Genomic DNA, 22,883 nt, shown 5'->3' with positions numbered 1-22,883 from the left:
TATGAGCTTCGGCTTAGGACTGCAGCTAGTGGGAGATGCCCCTGCAGGGAGAGAGGCAGGAAAACAGATACCCTGACCTTGCTTTTCTACCGTCAAGAGCTCTCCTGCTTGGATTTCCCATTGGCAGAAACCAAGCAGAAGTCAGAGAGCAAGAGATCCCACTGACGTAGTCCATATAGATCAGCGTCCCAGGCAAAAACTAGAGTGAAAGAAGGGAGAACTGTGGATCTGCAGAGGCAAGAAAAATATTTGGCACAGAAGAGATTTCTAAGGTACAGCAGGGACATTTTAAGTTAGGACGGTACCTTAATAAAAAAAGAGAGAGAAAAAAACAATAAGAGGATTTATCAACCTCCACATCTCCATGAACCACAGAGTAATGGTGCCAGAGAAGACTGATGCTTCACTAACAAAGTACTCATAGATGTGGATTGAAATAAGACACATTATCAGTGGTGCTGACACTTAACGTATGCAGGGTTTCTTATTTGAAGTTTCCTAAATTGACTCTTTGAACTCTCTGAAATAGATCATTGCCTGCTTATGTCAATTTCATAACCTCTTACATTCACTGGCATCGTGTAGAAGGACAGCGGGGAGCCGGGAGTCTTGGGGAATGTGCTGGGAAGATATTTCATTCTGGTTAGCTCTCACTGCATAACAAACCATCCCCAAACTTAGTGGTTTAAAACAACAACAATCATTTATTTTTCTCATGAATCTGCAATTTGGGCAGGACACTGTGGGGATGGCTCACGTTTGCTCTTTGCAGCTTCATCAGTAGGCAACTGGAGAATGCACTTTGGTGTCGCCTCGCTTGCATGGCTGGCAAGCTGCTTTTGGCGGGCAGCTGAAATATCAGCCAGGGGAGTGGGCCAGTGACTTCAAGTCCTCTTCATGCGGGTGACTTGGGCTTCCTCACAACATGGTGGCCAAATTCCAAGGGCAAGCACCCCGAGACAGCAAGGAGGCATTTTCCTTTTCTAACCTTGGAAGTCACATGGTGTTGCTTCAAACACCCAGAATTTATCGAAGCAGTCACAAAGTCCATCCAATTTCAAGGCAGGGGACATAGACCCATAACTCAATGGAAAGAGTAACAAGGTCAGATTGTAAGAAGAAGTCAGAAAGAAGATATGGTTTTAGCCCTCTTTGGAAAATGCAAACTACCATATTAACAACTTATAGTAAATTGAGAAGTAAAAATACAATTTACACTACCAAAACATTTGCCATACTTTTGAAAGAATATTTTTAATCCCCTTGAAAACAATTTGAAATAAATTCTCCTCGGCTTCTTCCCTTATATTTTTCATTCGTTCATCATGCTTCTTCATTAGCAATTTTATTTGTTCCTCCTTTTCTTCCTGTGGTCTATGGGCATATTCCTTTTGAAGTAGTTTAATCTCCTTTCCTAACTGATCAGCGTAGATTTTCTTCAAGACTTCCTCCCGCTTTCTCAGCTTTTCCTCCGTGTCCTTGTATATGGCGTCGGAAAAGTAAGCCCCCTGGTTGTTCTGCACCATCTTCTCTATCAGCTCCACCAGCTCCCGCACCTGAGCTTCCTTCTCAGCCTGGTCTGAACTCCTGTTACTGAAGGCGCAGCAGCGGTCTCCACACTCCTCGAGGATGCTTCGTAGCTTTACATCCGCACCCCGCACAAAGTCGCTTAGGCTGTGGTCGTCCAGCTCCTCTTTGCGAGTGAACAAGATGATCATGTGCTTCATGGCTGCTTCCCCAAACACAGCCTTGATCAACGCCACGGTTTTCTGCTCTTCGTCCGTGTAGCGGCCCAGCTGCATGACCAAGACGATGGCGTGAGGTCCGGGGCAGGAGGCGAGGACACAGCGGCTGATTTCCCTGCAGGTGGTGCTCAGGCTCTCCTTGGTGTCGAAGAGCCCTGGGGTGTCAACAACGAGAAGGTCTCTCCCCTCCCATTTCCGGGATGCTTTCTGACAAGTTTTGGTAACAGCCTGGGCAGCAAGCCTAGACTTGAATACGTTTCCCCCGAGGATGGTGTTTCCTGTGGCACTTTTCCCACTTCCAGTCTTCCCGACCAGCACGATCCTCAGAGCGTTGTCCTGGGCATCAGCCATGTTTATATCAAGAGGCCGTGGGGCTTAGGTACCCACAAGATCTTAAGAAAAGGAAGGAGAGGGAAAAAGGGTCAATTTGGGCAAGTGAGAACCATTCCCAACTCTCTTTTTTTTTCTTTCTTTTCCTCCCTGAAAATGTGTAATATTCTATTATGCATAAACAGCTCAATTGCTGTGGAAGAAATAACAAAGTACTTAAAGAGTATCCCCACAAAAGAGTCATGTCCAGATGATTTCACATGGAATTAATTGAAACCTTTGAAGATCTGATAATCTCAGTGCTACTTAAACAATTCCTGATCACATAAAAAGAAAGGAAAACGTTCAGCTCTTTCTATGAAGCAAGTGTAATGTTGATCCTAAAAGCTAACCACGATTTCACCAACAAATAAAGCGATACACATGTCTCATGTGTGAGTATTGATTCAAAAATCCTAAATAAATTATTAGACACTAAAAAGCAATACACCTTGATTAAGTATTACTGTTTCAGAAATACTAGGGTGGTTCAACATGAGGAAATTGTTGTAACACATCCCACTAATAGGTTAAGAAGAAAAGGAACTAGGTGCAAAAAAGACATTTGGCCAAATTCAACACTGATTCACGTTCTTTTTTTTTTATATAAATTTATTTATGTATGTATTTATTTTTGGCTGCATTGGGTCTTTCTTGCTGCACACAGGCGTTCTCCAGTTGCGGTGACCAGGGGCTATTTTTCATTGCGGTGTGCAGGCTTCTCATTGCAGTTGCTTCTCTTGTTGCAGAGCATGGGTTCTAGGCACACGGGCTTCAGTAGCTGTGGCTCACGGGCTCTAGAGCGCAGGCTCAGTAGTTGTGGTGCATGGGCTTAGCTGCTCCACGACATGTGGGATCTTCCCATACCAGGGCTTGAACCCGTGTTCCCTGCATTGGCAGGCGGATTCTTAACCACTGTGCCACCAGGGAAGCCCAACACTGATTCATGTTTAAATCATAAAATTTAAATGAATAGATACTTCTTTAACATGATTTTACATAAATATATATTAAAATTTTTTTTCATCGCTTTTTTTTCATGCAACTAAAATAGTTGATTATGAAGTTCATTTGGATGAAGAAAACAGAAAATTAGCCTTGGCAATCAAGAAAAGAAAAAGGAGGGAAGACTAGCTCTACCAGATAGTAGAACATTATAGTTCCTATAATTAAAGCAGTATGGTGTTGGTGCACGAATAGAGAGAACAGTGAAACAAAAACAGAAGATTCAGGAGTAGACCAAACTGATCACACTATATTCATTTATATTCAATTCAATTATATCATGTTATATTTATATTCAATAAGGCAGCATCTCACATCAATGGGAAAAAAGATGGACTAATAAGCAACACTGAGATAACAATACAGAAAAAGATAAAACTGCATCCACTTCCTGATGCCATTCAAATTCCAAATAGATTAGAAATTTAAATGTAAAAAAAATCCATATGATAATAGAAGAAACATGGATAAATCTTTGTAACCTGGGGTTGGGGAATATATTTCTAAGATTTGAAATAGAGTAAGGAAAAAGACTCCTAAATTTGATTACATAAAAATCAAAAAGATAATGTGAGGCAAACAAACAAATAAACAATCCATACACAAATTAAAACACAAATGTCAAACTAGGGGAAAATTCTTTTTTCCAACTTCTATAAAAGAGGGGCAAGGGGCAATTTTCCTTTTACACAAAGAATATCTATACAGATGGCCAACAACCACATGAAAAGATGCTCAGCATCACTAAACATTGAAGAAATGCAAATCAAAGCTACAATGATGTATCACCTCAGAGCAGTCAGAATGGCCATGATCAAAAAGTCTACAAACAATAAATGCTGGAGAAAATGTGGAGAGAGGGGGACCTTCCCACACTGCTGGTAGGAATGTAATTTGGTGCAGCCGCTATGGAGAACAGTATGGAGGATCCACAAAAAACTAAAAATAGAGTTACCAGAGGATCCAGCAATCCCACTCCTGGGCACATATCTGGACAAAACTCTAATTTGAAAAGATACATGCGCCCCTATGTTCTCAGCAGCACCATTTACAATAGCCAAGACATGGAAACAACCTAAATGTCCACTGACAGATGAATGGATAAAGAAGATGTGGTACATGTATACAATGGAATATTACTCAGCCACAAATAAAATGAAATAATGCCATTTGCAGCTACATGGATGGGCCTAGAGATTATCATATTGAGAGAAGTAAGTCACACAAGGAAAGACAAATATCATATGGTATCACTTACATGTGGAATCTAAAAAAAATACAAATAAACTTATTTACAAAACAGAAACAGACTCACACACATAGAAAACAAACTTCTGATTACCAAAGGGGAAAGTGGCGGAAGAGGGATAAATTAGGAGTATGGGATTTATGGATACATACCACTATATATAAAATACAAAAGCAACAAGGATTTGCTGTATAGCACAGGGAACTATATTCAATATCTTGTAATAACCTATAATGCAAAAGAATCAGAAAAACAAAATATATAACTGAATTACTTTGCTGTACACCTAACACTAACACAGTATTGTAAATCAACTATACTTGAATTACAAAATTAAAAATAAAAACAAAGAATATCTAAAAGTAGAGAAACAAAAGACCAGCAACTCGATAAAAAATGGAGAAAGATATAAATAAACAGTTCAAAGAAAAAAATGTAAATATCCTTTGAATATATAAAAAGAGATTAACATTCACTCGTAATAGAGAAAAATATATCAAAACATAGAAAAATTAAATTAATTATTTAATATTACACTAAGATACTATTTCTCACCTACAGGTTTGGCAAAAATCCAAAAGTTTGCTGGCATAATATATTGGTAAAAGGTGTAGGGGAAACAGGTGCTCTCCCACATGGCTAGTGCGAATGGAAAAGCAGTCTAAAACATCTAGAGGAGAAGTTAGCAATATCTTGCAAAAGTACATGTGCATTTACCCTTTGATTATCAACCTCAATTTTGGGATTTATCCCAAAGGTACACTGACAAAAATACAGAAACAAATTATGCAGAAGGCTGTTTACTGCACCACTATTTGAAATAGCAAAAGACCAAAAACCTATCAAATGCCCATCAGTATGGGCCTGGTTGAATAAACTAAGGTATATTCACGCAGTGCAGTACTAGCCAACTGTAAAACGGAATGAGATATATCTTTATATCCAGGTATGGAGACATCTCCAGGATATATCATTAAGCAAAAAAAGCCAAGTGAAAAAAATAATGTAGAGTTTACTATCATTTCTCTAACAAGGAGGACTGGGGCCTACATAGATAAAAGGTAATATGTATATTTTTTCATTCATACGTAAAAACAATGGCAGGATTATCGGAAAAGAAAGCAGACAAAAAAGTTACGTATATGGGGATGGAAGAAACAGGGTGGAGGGAAGCTGGGGATAGAAGCTGGGAACTAGACTACTTTGGATATACTTAGATTTCATAGATTTGATCTTGAAAGCATATATTATACAGCAAAAATTATATTTCAAAATACTAGTAAAAATCCAAAGCAAATGAAACAAACTAGCCAGATTGTACTTTGTGTGGTGGATGAACCACAAAAAAATTGGTCCTAGAGACTTGACAATGCAGTAATTTCTTTGTCCATCCCCAGTAGGATATAGTTAAGCACCACCCCCCCCCCAAAAAAACCTGCAAAAAATTGTTTTCGGGAATCCTACTCTTAGTTGTGTGTATGTGCGTGTGTGTGTTTCTATAGTTTTGAAATCCATTGAAAAGGCATAAAAACAATGATGAGCTCAGTAACAGTGAGCACCCTTCGTGCAGATTGTAACCTTCAAATGCCATTTCCCACCAGAAATTCAGGGCTCTCAGGAGAAAGCATGGATTCCAGGTCTGGGCCAGGCAATGTACGAGTTGAGCATAGACCGTCTTGTCATACTAGACAGCAAGGATGCTATGAAAAAAATTACTAGGATCGCATCAAAAGGACTTAAGAGCCAACTTGAAGACGATCCCCCACGGGACAAAGATGAGGCAGTTTGAGCATCAATAAGAATAATGATCCCAAGGGATTGAAATATATCAAATAAGTTAAAATCTATGTGTTCATAGCAATGCCATCTTCTTAGAAGAAGTCAGTTGTTCGCTTTGGAGTATGTTAGGAGTATGTCATTCTGAACGTTGACAAAGGGAAAGAACAAAGCATTTATCTTGTCTTTCTTATATAACTGTGCCTCGTGGAAATGAAAGAATTGTTGAGGGGAAGTTTCTTTTTATAGGATTATTCCATCTAATAAATGAAGAAAGAATGATAGAATTAGAATATCATAATTTGTGACCCTTAAGGAAACGTATACTCAAGGTAATCATTAATATCTGAGACAACCAAACATTATGTGCCTTCTGATTGACATTAACAACTGCACTTGTGAAGTACTCCCACCAAAACACCAGCCAAGCTTTAATCTGACCAAGCTTCTCCCTAAACAGAATGCACACAAAACACTGGAACTAGAAGAGCATGACAAGTGACGTTTTGGGGTGTAATCAACAAAGTGTACACTTCCAATTCTGTTGGACAAAAGACTTCCCCTTTCTTAAAGAAATTTTACAGCAAGAAACAAGGAAGGTAGAAACCTATGTGTTAAGTTAAATTTAAGAGATATCAATGAATTGCAATTTATGGACCTCATTTGGGCGCAACTTCAAACAATTTTTAAAATTATGAGACAATCAGGGTAATGTGAATATAACTGGTAATTTTCTAGAAATTCTCATTGCTTTTTGAAGTCTGATTATGGTAATTTTTTAAAATGGTCTTTATCTTTCAGACATACATACTCAAATATTTACTGATAAAGTGACACAAGGTCTGACATTTGCTTCAGAGAAATCTGGGGTGGCTGGGGAGTGGTGAGTATATAAATGAAACAGGACTGGCATAAACTGATAATTGTTGAAGCTTGGTATAGGTACATGGAAGTTCCTTATATTATTCCCTTTATCTTTCAATAAGTTAAAAAAAAATTCCACAATAAAAAAAATAACCTGGGTGTAGTGTAACCGCTACTGAATGTATACTGGATACCAAGCACACTAATAAATATGTTTTGTATATTAGAGTCATCCCTCCATATCAATATGGAGGGGGGATTGATTCCAAGACCCCAACATGTTCCAAAATCTGCAGATGCTCAAATATCTCATGTAAAATGGCTAGTACAGTTGGCCCTCCATATCGGGTTTTCATACTGGCAGATTCAAACTACCTTGGATGGAAATTTCCATCCTCTTTGGTTGAATCTGCCAATGTACAACCAGGGATATGGAGAGTTGAATGTGCATTTATTGAAAAAAATCCACATATAAGTGGACCCGCACAATTCAAATCTGTGTTGTTCAATGGTCAGTTGTGTCTCACTTACTCGCAAAACTAACCTGCAAGGAAGCTAACTTTATTACCTGAGTTTTTTAAATGAGGAGACTGATGTGGCTCAAGAATTCTGAGACACTTGCCCAAGGTCATTGTGCCAATAGGTGTTGAACAGAGAGGGGTCCAATTCAAAGGCTGTCTGACTACCGCGCTCACTCTTAAGCACTGCACACTACGGCCTCTTCTTGTTCCTTCTCAGACCCGTCATTCTGTAGCCTACATCAGGTCAGAGGCAGATGAGGGGAAGACAGTCCACACTCTTTCCCGAATGGTGAACTGGTTAGCAAGCCTATAATTAGGGAAGGCAAGGAAGGGGGTCTCACATACATGTTTTTTTTAGAATAGCTAATCCTCTCTGCATAGCACTTGCTCCGCAACTCATAGGTCACCCTATTAGGGACACAGCTTCTCTCTGTGAAGTGTCGGAAAGAATTCAAAGTGAATTCTAGATTTCCTGTGTCATTAGTGACCTGGGTAATCCCTGGAGAGTCACCATGCTCTCAGGGGTTCTGATCCTCTTTCAGGAAAATCAACAAGGGCCTACTGTATAGCACAGGGAACTCTACTCAATATTCTGTAATAACCTTTATGGGAAAAGAATCTGAAAAAGAATGGATATACGTATATGTATAACGGAATCACTGAGCTGTATACCTGAAAGTTACACAACATTGCAAATCAACTCTACTCCAATATAAAATAAAAATTAAACTAAAAACAAGAAACAGGGGTTTAGACTGGGTGGCCTCTGAATTGCCTTCCAGCTCTAAAGACCTGCCTTGGGGACACTCATTTCCTATTAAGGGAAAACTCTGGGTTATCAAGTGGTACTCAATGTCCATCACAACAGCACCTAGATAGACGGTGCAGTTTTCAGCTAAGGTTTGTCCTGTTGAATATGAGGTGTATGGACATTATGCTCATAAACGTCTTTCCTCCCCTCTCTCCCCTCCACCACCAGCACTCTGGCAGCATCCTCCTTCCTGCGTTGCCTGCACACCACCTGGTCCCTTCTCGGGCCACAGCCCAGCCCCGCGCGGACTCCCTGTATCCTACTGCCCCTCGCAGCTCTATCCTCTGGGGCCTCTTCTCAGCCCGGCTCACCTTTTGAAGGAGTTGAGGAGTTGTCAAGTTTTCTCCAAAGAAGCTGTTTGAGCCCGTGCTTTTGCTTTAACTATGAGGGGAAAATGTTTGCACCTTCTGAAACCTCTGAGCCAGGAAGCAGATTGGGTGGAGCCAGTGAAGGAACTGTTTGCCTTTAAAGAGACAGAAATATTGCCCCATAATTTGGTGGGTGCTTCAGCTTTGACAAGTTGAAAGCTTTTTCTCCGTGTGCCTGTTATCACACCAACATTGCCAAAGTTCTACTTGTTGTTTGGGGTTATTGTGGTGGATCCAAAAGGCCCTTAGTAAATGACCTAAATCTTGCCCAGAAAGCCAGTCACAGTGTCTGATCATCATTCCTGGGTGCACTGGGAGACTGCAGGGCTCTTCGGGGAAGAGAGAAGTCAGACACGTGGCTTGGTGTATCCTAGGGATAGCGCCAGTCTATTGCCGGGTGGAGAGTAGAACTTGTAAGTGATGAACTTGAATATTTAGCTGAAGAGATTTCTCAGTACAGTGTGGAAGGTGCAGTCTGCTTTCTCCTTGCTGCTTATAGTAAAATGCAAGAGGAAAGAGACTGGAGTGATGCAGCTACAAGCCAAGGAATGCCGAGGACTGCCAGCAACCACCAGCAGCTGGGAAAACACAAGGGAGGATCCCCCCCGGAGCCTTCAGAGAGCGTGGCTTTGCCAGCATTTTGAGTGCGAACTCCCAGAACTCTGCAGCAATAAATGTCTCTGCTTTGAAGCGTCATAGTTTGTAATAATCTGTTAGAGCAGCTCTCGGAATCTAGTCTATCACCTTTCTCTTTTCCTCTACCTTTTCCCCTGCCTGCTTTCTGTTCCTCCTAACGGCCTAAACACTCCTCTCCTGCATTACATGGTCTGAGCGGTGCAAATTTACTAGAATGTGCTCTTCCGCATTCCCTACCCACACGTCTGGCCCAGATGGACCATGAAAGTCTCAGTGATTAGAGAAGTTGTGGCTTTCTCAGGAGTTTAGCTTTGAAATTCTCTGGAGACCCTAGCTTTTGTCAACAATTTACACAGCACTGTCAACTGAAAAAAGAGCACAACCGAAAAGTTGAGAATTCTCTTTTATTCAGCAGACTTTCTGAGGACTTGAGGCCCCGGAGGCAGCCCCTCAGCTAGCTCTGAGGGACCACTCCCAAGACATAAGAGAGGAGCCTGGTACTGGCATCCTTACAATCGGCATGGCGCTTTTCTCCAGCACAACCCAGTGTCAGTAGATCGGCTTCACTCTGTGCGGGTGAGCGGACCCAAGTTTGCTTCAGTAATAGAAATCATCTGTCACGTAAATGCTATTAAAAATGCATTTGCCTAACTGTATTTTCTTTAATTTGCTTTTCTATATCAGTGAGAAGATTTTCAACGAAACTGAAATTTAAGAGTTCTGTGTTTTAGAACTTTAGGGTTTAATTTATCATGCCTTCAAAAGCTTGCCTACGGTAGGTACTCAATAAAGACCCTCTTTTAAGTGCACAGGTTAGACCAAGAGCAAATCTCTATTGTCACTGTTATTAGCCCCTGAATATTAGTTCTTAGTTTTCCTTTATGTTGTACAGTCCCAGGTAACACTATCAGTTTCCTTTAGTTGGTTTAATAAATATTTCCTGAGGGGCAGGTCCATAAGCTCTGTCTTATAATGCCACACAAGGGAAGTAATCCCCAGTGAAACATGTCTATCCTACAATATAACTAAACAAAAGAGATGTAACCATCTTATATAAAGCCTATTTACATATACCAATTTTTATTAACTTTCATCTCAGTGTTATCATTTTATACCTTTACCTTTAGTTTCCATTAGGAGCCAATCAACAGGTCTTCTCCTCTCTGGGCTCAGACCTAGGTGGTGGCGACATGGTTAAATGCACCAAGAAGGTCAGAATGGTGGGTAAATACGGGACCCATTATGGTGCCTCCCTCCGGAAAACGGTGAAGACAATTGAAATCAGCCAGCACGCCAAGTACTCTTGCTCCTTCTGGGGCAAAATCGAGATGAAGAGACGAGCTGTGGGCATTTCGCACTGTGGTTCCCGCATGAAAACTGTAGCTGGTGGTGCCTGGACCTACGACACCACTTCTGCCGTCACAGTAAAGTCAGCCATCAGAAGACGGAAGGAATTGAAGGACCAGTAGAAGCGCCACCATTTGAAACATTGCTAGCCTACAATAAATGGGTTAATTTATGTAATAACAACAGCAAAAACAAAAAACAAGGCTTGTTCTTACAAGGACTCCTAGATGTTTTTTTTTCTTTTTATCCCCAACCATTTAATCTATTTTGTATAAAAGACTCTGGGTCCCCAGGGACTTCCCTGGTGGTGCAGTGGTTAAGAATCTGCCTGCCAACGCAGGGGCACAGGTTCGAGCCCCGGTCCGGGAAGATCCCACATGCCGCAGAGCAACTAAGCCCCTGAGCCACAACTACTGCCCCGCGTGCGCCTAGGGCCCGCACTCCGCAACAAGAGAAGCCGCCGCAGTAAGAAGCCTGCGCACCGCAACGAAGAGTAGCACCCGCTCGCCACAATTAGAGAAAGCCCGCGCACAGCAGTGAAGAACCAATGCAACCAAAAATTAATTAATTAAAAAAAAAAAGACTCTGGGTCCCCAGAGAGGAGTTGAGCCAAGGGACCCAGGCCCTGTTGTCAATCTTTAAACTTGACTAACTGGCCTAACTGCTGCCTCAGGTAATCGTTGTTCAGGTATCTCAGTGTAATTTTCCTTCTGCCCTTTATATAGAGAGATATATTATAGATATACATATTTATTTATTTTAAACTGGGGTAAATAGAGTGGACTTGATTGGGGCCTTTTAATGTTGGGGACCAGCTGGGGGGGTCCTTTTGGACCATCCAACCTTAGGTCATGTTCTATCAAAACCTTTTCCTTTAATCTTATTAACATTCATTTTATTTACCCATTTTTAAATACCAGTGATAGGGATAGAGTAGGATAGTTACACAGGTAGTTTTAGAAATGCCACTAGGGGATTATGGATGGAGAGGGAACTTTAGGCAACTTTGGGAGACCACTCTAAGTTAATGATCACTCAGGAAAGCTATTGGAACATCATGAAACAAAGCAGGCTTGCTTAACAATAAAGCCATATATAAAAGCACAAGATATTCAAGGTCAGCAAGATACTGATCCTTAGGACCAAGTGGAACGGAGCAGAACGCAGAACCCTGAAGTGCCCCGCCTCCCCAACCAGACTGTAGCCATGACATAAGCTGCTCCATCTTGAGCAGTACTGAATCTAGGGCCAGCACAATTCCAGGAACTGCCCTCAAGAGAATGCGATTAACATTATTGCTCATAATAATGTATATCTTTGTGGACAGCCAAAGAATTGTAGCTTTTCTGCTCATATATGTAAACAGGCAACTCAAATTGTCAGCAAAGAGGTGCTACAGACCCATCATGTCAACATCTTCCACTCTGAGAAGATGGCACCCTATGTCAGCATGAAGTTATAGAAGATGAATCTTTGCCCCTAATCCCATAGAAATGGAGTGATCTTTAACAGTGGGGAATTGAAAGCAGCTCTTTTGCCGCTTTCCTGTTTGCCCATTTCCATTCCCCTCTAACCTTAAAATAACCTAATTATAGGAATGAGATCACTAGGCAATTTAACCTAACTCCTGACCTGAGCTCTCCTGAATGCACACCATGCCTCGTCTAACCTGTTGAACCTTTTCCTAGATTAAACGAAGAATGAAGAATGAAGTAGCTAAGGAATGACCAGCTCTCTGCCCCCAGTAGCCTCCTAGGCAATCCTGCAGGCAGATCACACAGGCAAGATAATATCTAAAGAGAGAGCCAGCCAGCCTGCACACAATGGAGAAGGATGCAGAACCCAACTTCTTGCTTTGATGATTCACTGAGATTCCTGTCCCCCATTTTTCCCTTTAGAAACTGTCATGGCTGAGCAGAGTCTTCGGAATTGGTTTCTGGACATGAGTCCACCTTCTCTCCAGATTGCCAGTTTTTCTGATTAAAACACTTTTCCTTTCTACTGACACTTGCCTTTTACATTATTGGCTCCTGAGCGGCTAGCAGCTGAACCTGGGTTTGGTAACACAAGGACAGGAATATAAGGGAAAGGTGACATTCCAAAGCAGAAGACCCTCATTATACTGAAACCTGAGATGACTTAACATATTTGAGTATATGCTGCCACACTTCTGCTGATCTGAATAGCGCCATGACAGTCCTAGTTTGATCGTATAGGGTCAAAAACACCCCCGCCCAACGTGAAAGAGGAGCTAATGACGTAAGCATGACATCTACTCAAAGAATGAGGAAGAAGGTGGTCTTCTCTCCCTCCCCACTTTTCCTTTGGTTATAAAAATGTAGCCCATTTAGTTCTCGGGGCAGAGCCCTCTTGCTTGCCCACTTGTATCCTTCGCGAGGGTCCTATATTAATAAATCTGGTTCTTACCTGTCACATTGCTTCTTGCTGAATTCCTGCTGCACCGAGACATGAAGAACCTGAGCTTCATTAAGTCCTGAGATGAGTTGTGCAGTTTCAGTTGGAAGATTGTGGGTTCGAGTCCCAAGTGAGGTGTGCGGTTTCACCAAGAAAACATCTGTTTATAATGAGAGCTTTCTAAAAATTTACCGATTTAGACGTTTTTCCAGTTTCAAGGATCCATCATCTGGCCATTAATGAGATACAATATTAATAGTGATTCAAACCAATAAGATGCAAGAGGCTTCCCCACAAGAGGGTGCAAAGGATGCACCTAAAAAAGATCCAGAGGGTTTATTCCCCAAAATAGTCTAAGAAAGTACAGGCTGATGCAACAAAGGTTAAGATGGCAACAACAACAACAAAAGAAAACCCTGAAAGTTGACACAGGCAAAAGACTGCTCAGAATCCAAGTCTATTTGATTGGCTGCTAAATGTGCACCTATGGGTACCTTTTGGATGGCAGAGACTATAACAGGAAAGAGCCAGTTCTGACTCCATGTTGGATCTGTTTCTTTGCCTTTAGCCTGTGCTTTTCGTTGCTTTTGTGATTATAATCATACATAATGGGCTGCTTCAGGGAATCCTACCCACCTGTGAAGGGCTGTAAGACAGAAGAAATTAATACATCCCCTCCCAGAAGCTGGCCATTCCAGGAGATGTTTTGCAAGACTGACGGCCTTTTTTCTTTATTTCCTCCCCACCTCTCCCTCTCTATTCTGCCTTTTTGTTTACTTCCCTCTCTGATTCTATAAAAGAAGCTGGCACCCAGACCCCGATAAGATGCTTAATTTGAGACACTAGTCTGCCGTCCTCTCAGTCTGCGGGCTTTCCGAATAAAGCCATATTCCTGGCCTCAACACCTCGTCTCAGATTTATTGGCCTGTCATGCAGCGAGCAGAGCAAGCGTGGACTCCGTAACAAGACCAAGTCTTCAACACACAGGTGCACACACCGAAACGCCCAAAGATCAGGTAGAACATTGACATTTCAAAGGCACAGGAAGAGAAGTGCCAGTCCCCACTTGAAGGGCTTTTGTTTCTTTAAGATCAGAATACTGAAAAGATGTTTCTATTAAGCGGGCTTTTCTAATTTAACTGCGTAGGCAATAAAAGAGCCCCATCTTAGCCATTTTAAGGGTGAGAGTTCCTTTAATTTCCAATTCAGTAGGTACTTATAAGTATGAGCTCTGTACATACATGAATCTGGCTGGAGTTTTAGTCGGAGGTTGGCTTTCTGATGCCCCTCATTTTTGTGTGAGAGAATCTATTTCCCATTTTAAAGTTGAGCTTGTTGGGGATAAAATTTACTAGTGTGCTTTTATCCTGACAAATTCTTGTGAAGATAGCCAATTTGAGGAAAGATGTCAGGTCAGCCTCTTACCTAACCATTCGTCCTAGACCACTCAGTATCCTTCCAACTGAGCAAATCCCAGTGTTTTTCAACCGGCTGCCCTAGTATCTTTCATCTAGAAGGGGTCACTCCCCAATATCTTTGAACTGGGGAGCCAGGTAAAGACACTGCCAAATAAAACTCAAGATCATCAGTCAATAATTGGGAGATCCGAGAACCAGGAGAGACTCACGCAAATTCATCTGGACCTTCCGAGGAGGCAGATGGGCACAAGAGACCTCTGCTGGTACCAAGGCTGTGGTTCCTCGTAGAGTTCAGATGGAGAGAAATTTGCTCTGGGGCGCTTTGTGATTGGTTACCAAAACTGTCAACTGAAAAAAAAAAGCACAACCTAAAAGCTGAGAATTCTGTTTTATTCGGTCGACTTTCTGAGCACTTCAAGCCCAGGAGGCAGCGTCTCGGCTGTGAGGGACTGCTCCTGTTGAGGATGGAGTAGGATAGTTACACAGGGAGTCTTAGAAATTCCGCTAGGGGATTAAGGATAGAGAGGGAACGTTGGGAGACAACTGTAAGTTAACTATCACTCAAGAAAGCAATGAGAACATCATGAAACAAAGCAGGCTTGCTTAACAATAAAGTCATAAATAAAAGCATGAGAGAGATATGCCCCAGGCCATTAAGTGAAAAAATGAGGCCTGCATCCTGCTGGTCGACATCAGCAAGATAATGATCCTTAGGACATGCACCTCCGCACATACCAAGGACAGAAATATAAGGGAAAGGTGACATTCCAAAGGGGAAGACCCTCACCATATTGAAATCTGAGATGATTTAACATATTTGAGTATATGTTACCACCCTTCTGCTGATTTGAATAGCGCTGTGACAGTCCCAGTTGGACCATATAGGGTCAAAAACTCCCCCACCTGGTGCGAAGGAGGAGCTAATGATGTAAGCCTGTCGTCTACTCAAAGAATGAGGAGGAAGGTGGTCTTCTCCCCCTCCCCACTTATCCATTGATGAGAAAAATGTAGCCCACTTAGTTCTCGGGGCAGGCCCCTCTTGCCTGACCCTTGTATCTTTCACAAGCATCCTATACTAATAAATCCACTTCTTACCCATCACTTTGTCCCTCACCGTGTTATTTCTGTGCCAAGACATAAAGAACCTGAGCTTCATTAAGTTCTGAGATGAGCTGTGTGGTTTGACTCCCAACAGGTAAGAGAGGAGCCAGGATGTATAGGAATTTTGCAAAAAAGAACAGGTAGTCAGAACTTGAAAAGATTACTGTTAACTCAAAAAAAAAAAAAATCAAGACAACAAGTCAATGAATTTAGTGCTTTTCTCTATCTGGGAAGATGCAAGAGTCTGGGCTCATGGAAGTCATTCCTTTGATATGCACCTTAGCTGTCTAGGGCCAGTATCCTGCTCTCTGCCATCCTGAGTCCCCTCAGGGGACACGGTTGGGGGTCTGCAGTGGCTGGGGGCGTGGCAGCAGGCGGCCTGTTTGTCTCCATCCTGAGTTCCCTCAGGGCTCACCGTGGGGGTGGGGAGGGCGGTGGTAGGGGCTGTTCGCCTGATGGCCGTGGCATCCTTTGTTTGCTGACATGGCAAGCAACATTTTTCATTCACAACACCAAAATAAAAACCAAAAAAACTGTTGTTGTTTTTTTTTAAAGAGAAGCTGAAGGAATCAAGGCCTGGGAGTGCCATTTAAGGTCTCCTAAACTCTTCAGGGGAACAGGCTGACTGCCAGGCTATTATGAGCTCAGTGAGTTATAAGACCACCTGCCTTACATCATGTCCCAGTCCCACCACCAAGAGCCCAGCCCACACTTTTACAGAAGACCAAATTCACACAAAAGAATCGTTTTATCTAAAAAAATAAGAAGAGGAGGACATTATCCTTTAAAATAAGACAAAGCAAGCTTTAATGCATTGAAAGGTGTGGAGGACTTCTCCCGAGGCTACACTGGCGGTGCAGGATTTCCGTCTCTGTCTGAGTGGCTTAGCAGCATTTAGCAGCCTCCTGTGAGCCCATGACACTTGTCTCGTTCCATGAGACTCAGTCGTACACTCTTATATTAGCATATGGGCACCAGGTCTCTCAGTTAACATACGAAATGCAGACAGTGAAAACGTAGGTGGGTCTTGATTCTGTCACTAGCAAGATCTATGGTTTGGGGGAGAAAAAATATTACCCCTCTGAGCTCATTATCTTTACAGATGGGAAGATAAGGAAGTATTATTGAAGTCAGATGCCTATTGTGGAATCGTATCATACTCTAATATCTGGGCCTTGCCCAACCAGAACAAATCCCCAGACTCTCCCACTGGCACGAATCATGAACCCTGGCCTGCTTACCCACACTGCTTCTCAGATATCGGTTGGTTATAGTTATAAACTTCCAGCAGTGGCGCAGAAAACAGTGCTCCTAAAAGGGAGACCACCATGTGGGGGGGAACATTCCTGAGGCTCTTGGCTTCAGGGGTTTGGGGTGAGGGACCAATATTAGTACCGGCCCTCCCCTCCCAGTGTTCTTGAGTTCCGAGGGTCATCAGAGCAATGGATGGTTACAGACAGTTACATATATCAGCTTTATTTACCGCTTGGCTCCAATAGCCAAAAAAGCAGTCAGCAAGGAAATGGGTTTTTCACCCACAGTTTTCTATTTCTCTCAGGAAACCCACAGTTCCCTTTCTTCTTTGCCTACCTAGATTTCTTAGTCCCACACCTCCGAAGCCCACAATGTCTGCTTAGAAATCCCCTGGATTCTTAGCCATTCCATGATCCTAATGGTGGAAGAGCCCGATTAAGAGAACAAGAACTGGGAAAGAATTTAGAGGCTGCCATAGTCACCCGATAGCATTCAATAACTTGCTTTCTTTCTGCGGTTTGTAATTTGGTTTGCATAATTTCTGCTATGATTTTCATTTCTTCCTTTTGGTTTCAATTTGACAGCTTTTGTTGCTTCACTTCAATCCTCTTGTAAAGACAATGTTCTTCAGTGCTTTCTTACGAATGATGGGTGCGATAAATAAAACTTTAACAAGGGGTAAAGGAACAACTGAAATGTACACCTCAGCATATCACAGCAGAAACTTCTTTTTGTTTCCCATAAACCCCTAGATTTTCAAGAAGTGGGCAAGAGGATGTTCTATTGTACATTCACTCGTGCAGAGAAAAACCCACATCCTGCCTCAGCTGCCGCCATTTCCTGCTTGCGCCTCCTCACTACTCTGTCTTATCCATCACTTGAAATTGTGGTCATAGCACAGGCTAGAAAGGCTAGGTTACGGGGTCCAGGTCCCCCTCTTGGTACCTGCTGAAGTGTTCAGAAGGGATGAGAGGAGAAAGGCTAGGCCAAGGAGAAATCTCACCATGGAAATTGCACTGAACTCTCCTTAGGATCCTTTTCAGACCCCTCCTCAGGCTGCCCTGGCCTGAGGATGAAGTGAAACGGTTTTCCTGTGAGTCTCCAAACCCACAGCAGGGCCTCATTGAAAGCAGGTCCAGCAGTCAGCACTTTTGACTTCAACATGAACGAAACAAAATAAGCTCTGCTCTAAACTGGAATAGGTGTGTATGGAGGTTGTTATCTTTCAAAATCCTGACAGTGAAGTTCTCAAAGCCTAAGTAGCTAATAAACAGCTGAGCAGCCTCATTGCTTTTGACTGTTGCTTATCATGAAAAAAATATAACTTGAAAATGGTACTTAAATGACTCATTTCTAAGCTTTGAGAGGCCGCACGTGACTATTTGGAAATATAAGGAGACACTAACATTTTTCTTATCCTCTGTCAGTATAACATGTTTGCCTTTAGTGGAAAACCAAGGATTCCAGATAAAATAGCAATCTGGAAGACAATGGCAGCTGCCACTTAGGACCCTGTTAGCTATATTTCATTCAACTACAATAAAGAACCACAAGAAGGGGAAACTAAACTCTACAAAACCCATGCACTCAGCAGGAAGGAAGAAGAGGGGAGCTAGCAACGTGGCCAAAGTTTAATTTAAACTAATGACAAGGTGTCCAACTCCAGAAAGCATTTTGGGAAGCCCTGCAAGCTTTTTACTGGTGAAAAACCATAACCAGTGGAAATTCTTTTTAAAGAAAGCAAAGTCTCTAGACGTTGTCCTAAGATCATATAACAAGTGAATAGACATTTATTTTAAAAAAGTCTACTGAATCTGAGTAAGAACAGTGAGAGTCGTGCTTGAGCCGTGACCCACTTTTTCCATTCCCAACCCATCCTCTGCTCAACTTGAAGGAAACTCCATTCTAGGCAGGGGTAGCCAAGATGATGGGGCCCCCTCTCCCCTCAGCTACCCAGCAAGAATATAGTATAGTACCAACAGGGCCAGGCTGGCAACATTTCCCATCCCCTCCAACACTGAGCTGCAGAGACGAAAGTTCTGGTGAGTGCAGCCAGCAGTACCCTATTGCTCCTCTATTCATAGGGCAGACACTCTACCCTCGGCATGACAGGCCACAACTCCCCACACTGCAGCTCCCTCTTAAGATAGAGGTTTCATGCTAGGAGAGGCAAGTTGAGAAGTCCAGAGGCTACCATCCCCTGCTCTGGGTTTGGAGCTGTGGCTCAAAGATTTTGTTCAGGATGAAAAGAAGTTCATAATAACAGAAAACTCTAAAGCCCTCCCCAAAGGAAGCAATTATTTGAAATAGAGTGTAGGAAGTTCAAGTAAAAGGGTATTTTTGAAAACGATAAAGATTTTAATGGTAAGCAATTTAAAGGAGACTGGTAACACTGTGAGAGTCATAAGAGAAACCATAGGCCAACATTTTTACCAGCAAGAACCAGAAAAATAGAGAGGTAAGAAGAGTCCTTCTAGGGCCAGAGAAAACCTGAAAAACTGGCCATGAAAACTACCCCTGCAAAGGAAACCAAATTTAATTAGACCAGACTGTGTAGCAATTTATGCTCATGAACCTCGTCAAAAACTAGAGTGCAATCAAATGGCAGTTAGTAAGCCTAACAGCTGGGTGTAATACCAACAGAGACACACAGATTAGCAAAGAGATTAGGGAAACAGACATTCAGAGAGAGCATTGCCAAAACTTTTCATCCCAGGTGACTGTGTGAATGCCAAAGTCTGTACCCTCTGAGGAGCAACATCAGAGATTCCACACTGCGGGGGAAATAGTCTTCACCAGAAGAGTCTAGCTGAGTCACTAAACAAATAGGGAACAACAGCAAATCAAGCCCCAGAAAAGCAGGAGGTGAATCAATATCCAGAGTTGCTACACTATATTACCTAAAATGCCCAGTTTTTTAACAAAAACGACAAGACATACAAAGAAACAGAAAAGTATGATCCATGTACTGGAAAAAGTCAGGCAACAAGAATTGCCTGTGAGAGGGCCCAGATGTTGGATTTGAAGACAGAGCTTCAAAGCAGCAATTATACATATATTTAAAGAGCTGAAGGAATCACACTTACAGAAATAAAGGAAGCTATGATGACAATATCTCATCAAATAGAGAATGTCAATAAAGAGATAGAAATTATTTTTTATAAAAGAACAAAATAGAAATTCTGAAGTTCAAAAGTAGGACTGAAATTTTAAAATTTACCACAAGGGCTTAATGACAGATTTGAACTGACAGTAGAAAGAATCAATGAATTTGAAAATATAACAATTATAAACATATGAACTTAGCAACTGAACCCTGAAACACATGAAGCAGAAAATGACAGCAATCAAGGCAAAATAGACTATTCAACAGTAATAGCTGTAGAGTCCAATACCTGACTAAGAATAATGCATAGATCAACTAATCAGAAAGTCAAGAAAGAAATAGAAGATATGGCCAACACTATAAATCAACTAGATCTAACACAAGATACTCCACCCAGCCACAGCAGAATACACATTCTTTTCAAGTGCACAAGGAATATTCTCCTAAATAGATCATTTACAAGGCCATAAAACAAGCCTCAATAAATTTAAGAGGCTTTAAATCATACATAGTGTGTTCTCCAACCAAAATGGAGTAAAATTAGAAATCAATAAAAAAATTGAGAAATTCAGTAATATGTGGATATTAAACAACACTATCTTAAATAACCAATGAGGCAAAGAAAAAATCAAATGGGACATTATAAATACTTTGAGATGAATGAAAATGAAGAGACAACATAGCAAAATTTACAGAGCTAAAACAATGCTTAGAGGAAATTTTATAGTTGGAAATACCTACATTAAACAAAGAAGATCTCAAAACAATAATCTAATATTTCATAATAAAGCAGTAAGAAATTAAGAACAAACTAAATGTAAAGCAGCCAGAAGAGGGATATAATAAAAGTTAGAGTGGAAATTAATGAACTAGAGAATATAAAAACAATATAAAACAATATAGAAAATCAACAAAACCAAAACTTGATTCTTTTTTTTTTTTTTTTTATAAAACAAATATAACTTTATACGTTCATAACCACACTAGGCATTATCATGACTAATGGTGTTATCCAGCTTGCTCTAATTTGGGGCAATAGTTATACATAATTCTTGAAATTCACTGACCATTTTCATAAAAACATTATGAAGTTTGAATTAAGAGTATATAAATTTTCTCTTTCCTGTCTTTATTCACAATCTCTACATTTACATACATCCTCAGTGAGTTACCCTAACTCCAGGTCTTTTATTACTAAGAGAACCAGCACAGTTCTATTTGCCAGTGGCAACATCCTTAAAAGTTAATGAATAACTGATTGATAGATCACCAACAGGTTTTGACCTAGTTCCTTCTCCTTTAGAGCAAAATGAACTTTCACCTAGGTGTAAATACCCTTCAAACAACTCCTTCAAAAGCACTCTAAACAGCCATTTCCATTTTAATAGTCGGATGAGGATTGTAGCCTTCAATCTGAAAGTCTTCAGCCTTGAAGTCATCAATTTTCTCAACTTTTCGAAGGATTCTGAGCTTGGGGAAAGGCCTTGGTTCTCGCTGAAGCTGAATTTTCAGCGGCTCAATGTGATTCAGGTAAATGTGTGCATCTCCCAAAGTGTGTACAAAGTCACCTGGCTTCAGGCCCGTGATGTGTGCGATCATGTAGCAGGGCGTAGCTGGCGATGTTGAAGGGCACACCCAGGCCCATGCCTCCTGACCTCTGGTACAGCTGGCAGGACAGCTCACAGTTCACCACGTAGAACTGGCAAAGGGCGTGGCACGGGGGTAGGGCCATGAGAGGGAGATCTTTTGGATTCTAAGCACACAGGAGGATTCTTCTGTCGTCAGGGTTGGTTTTGATTGTGTCAATCACTTTTTGCAGTTGATCTACTCCTTGATCTGAATAATCTGAATCCATATCTTTGTATTCGGCCCCAAAATCCCTCCACTGAAAGCCATAAACTGGGCCTAAATCCCCTTCTGCTCTGGTGGAGAATCCCAGGCTGTCCAAGAAGTCTCGGGACCCATTGGCATCCCAGATTTTCACTCCCTTGGAAGACAGCTCCTTAGCGTTTGTGGATCCCTTGATAAACCACAGCAACTCCCCCGAAACACCCTTGCAGAAAACACGTTTGGTTGTCAGCAGAGGACATTCATCTCTCAGGCTGTAGCGTGCCTGCATGCCGAACACCGACAGGGTGCCGGTGCCCGGGCGGTCATCCTTCCGAAAGCCGCAGCGGAGGATGTGCTCGATCTGCCCCAAGTACTGCAGCTCCCCGTGCGGCGGGCGGCGACGTCAGGCGCAGCAGCTCGGAGCCGGCGGCGGGCGTAGCGCGGCAACAGGCGCGGCAGCTGGGACGGGACTGCAGCTGGCACAGGACTCCAAAACTTGCTTCTTTGAAAAGATCAACAAATTGACAAATCTCTAGGTAGTCTGGCCAAAAAAATATGGAGGAAAATTAAATTACTAAAATCCTGAATGAAAGAGGAAACACTGGTACTGAGCTTACAGAAATAAAACAATTACAAGGAAATATTATGAACAATTTTATGCCCCCCAGATTAGGTAACTTAGATAAATGGACAAATTCATAAGCTATCACAACTGAATCAAGAAGAAATAGAAAGCCTGAATAGACCTATAACACATAAAAAGATTCAATTACTAATAAAAAATATTACTACAAAAAACAAACAAACAGGGCTTCCCTGGTGGCGCAGTGGTTGAGAATCTGCCTGCCAATGCAGGGGACACGGGTTCGAGCCCTGGTCTGGGAAGAGCCCACATGCCGCGGAGCAACTGGGCCCGTGAGCCACAACTACTGAGCCTGCATGTCTGGAGCCTGTCCTCTGCAACAAGAGAGGCCGCGATAGTGAGAGGCCCGTGCACCGCAATGAAGAGTGGCCCCCGCTTGCCGCAACTAGAGAAAGCCGTCGCACAGAAACGAAGACCCAACACAG

General features: G+C 42.0%; 1 protein-coding gene and 2 pseudogenes across 5 annotated transcripts; 1 reads left to right on the top strand and 2 right to left on the bottom strand.

Annotated features, from left to right (window-relative positions):
• Nucleotides 1-684: 684 nt before the first annotated feature.
• On the bottom strand, nucleotides 685-10,485 carry LOC309632040 (GTPase IMAP family member 7-like). 3 transcript variants are annotated; one of them, XM_082399100.1, is made up of 3 exons: nucleotides 10,466-10,485; nucleotides 8,652-8,803; nucleotides 685-2,137 (listed from the first exon to the last, which is right to left on the bottom strand). In XM_082399100.1, exon 3 carries the CDS (start codon nucleotides 2,094-2,096, stop codon nucleotides 1,218-1,220), a length of 879 nt encoding a protein of 292 aa, XP_082255226.1. In that variant the 5' UTR covers nucleotides 2,097-2,137; nucleotides 8,652-8,803; nucleotides 10,466-10,485; the 3' UTR covers nucleotides 685-1,217. The 3 variants fall into 3 exon arrangements, with proteins under 3 accessions (XP_082255226.1, XP_082255228.1, XP_082255227.1); XM_082399102.1 differs by lacking the exon at nucleotides 10,466-10,485 and adding an exon at nucleotides 7,577-7,836 and having other exon boundaries at nucleotides 8,652-9,850; XM_082399101.1 differs by lacking the exon at nucleotides 10,466-10,485 and having other exon boundaries at nucleotides 7,577-9,850.
• LOC309632045 (large ribosomal subunit protein eL43 pseudogene) lies at nucleotides 9,996-10,874 on the top strand (annotated as a pseudogene). The gene has a single exon. The product of its transcript is annotated as a large ribosomal subunit protein eL43 pseudogene (transcript).
• Nucleotides 10,875-17,586: 6,712 nt separating this feature from the next.
• LOC309632042 (thymidylate synthase pseudogene) lies at nucleotides 17,587-22,203 on the bottom strand (annotated as a pseudogene). The gene has a single exon. The product of its transcript is annotated as a thymidylate synthase pseudogene (transcript).
• Nucleotides 22,204-22,883: the final 680 nt, after the last annotated feature.

This window comes from Balaenoptera borealis (assembly GCF_965194805.1).
Source record: "Balaenoptera borealis genome assembly, chromosome: 7".
NCBI lineage: Eukaryota > Metazoa > Chordata > Mammalia > Artiodactyla > Balaenopteridae > Balaenoptera > Balaenoptera borealis.
The sequence above is the reverse complement of the archived record's forward strand: the minus strand, read 5'-3'. Positions and strand labels throughout refer to the sequence as shown.

Excerpts from the sequence above, each read along its gene's own strand:
- LOC309632040 (XM_082399100.1), bottom strand. The coding sequence starts at position 2,096 with ATGGCTGATGCCCAGGACAACGCTCTGAGGATCGTGCTGGTCGGGAAG.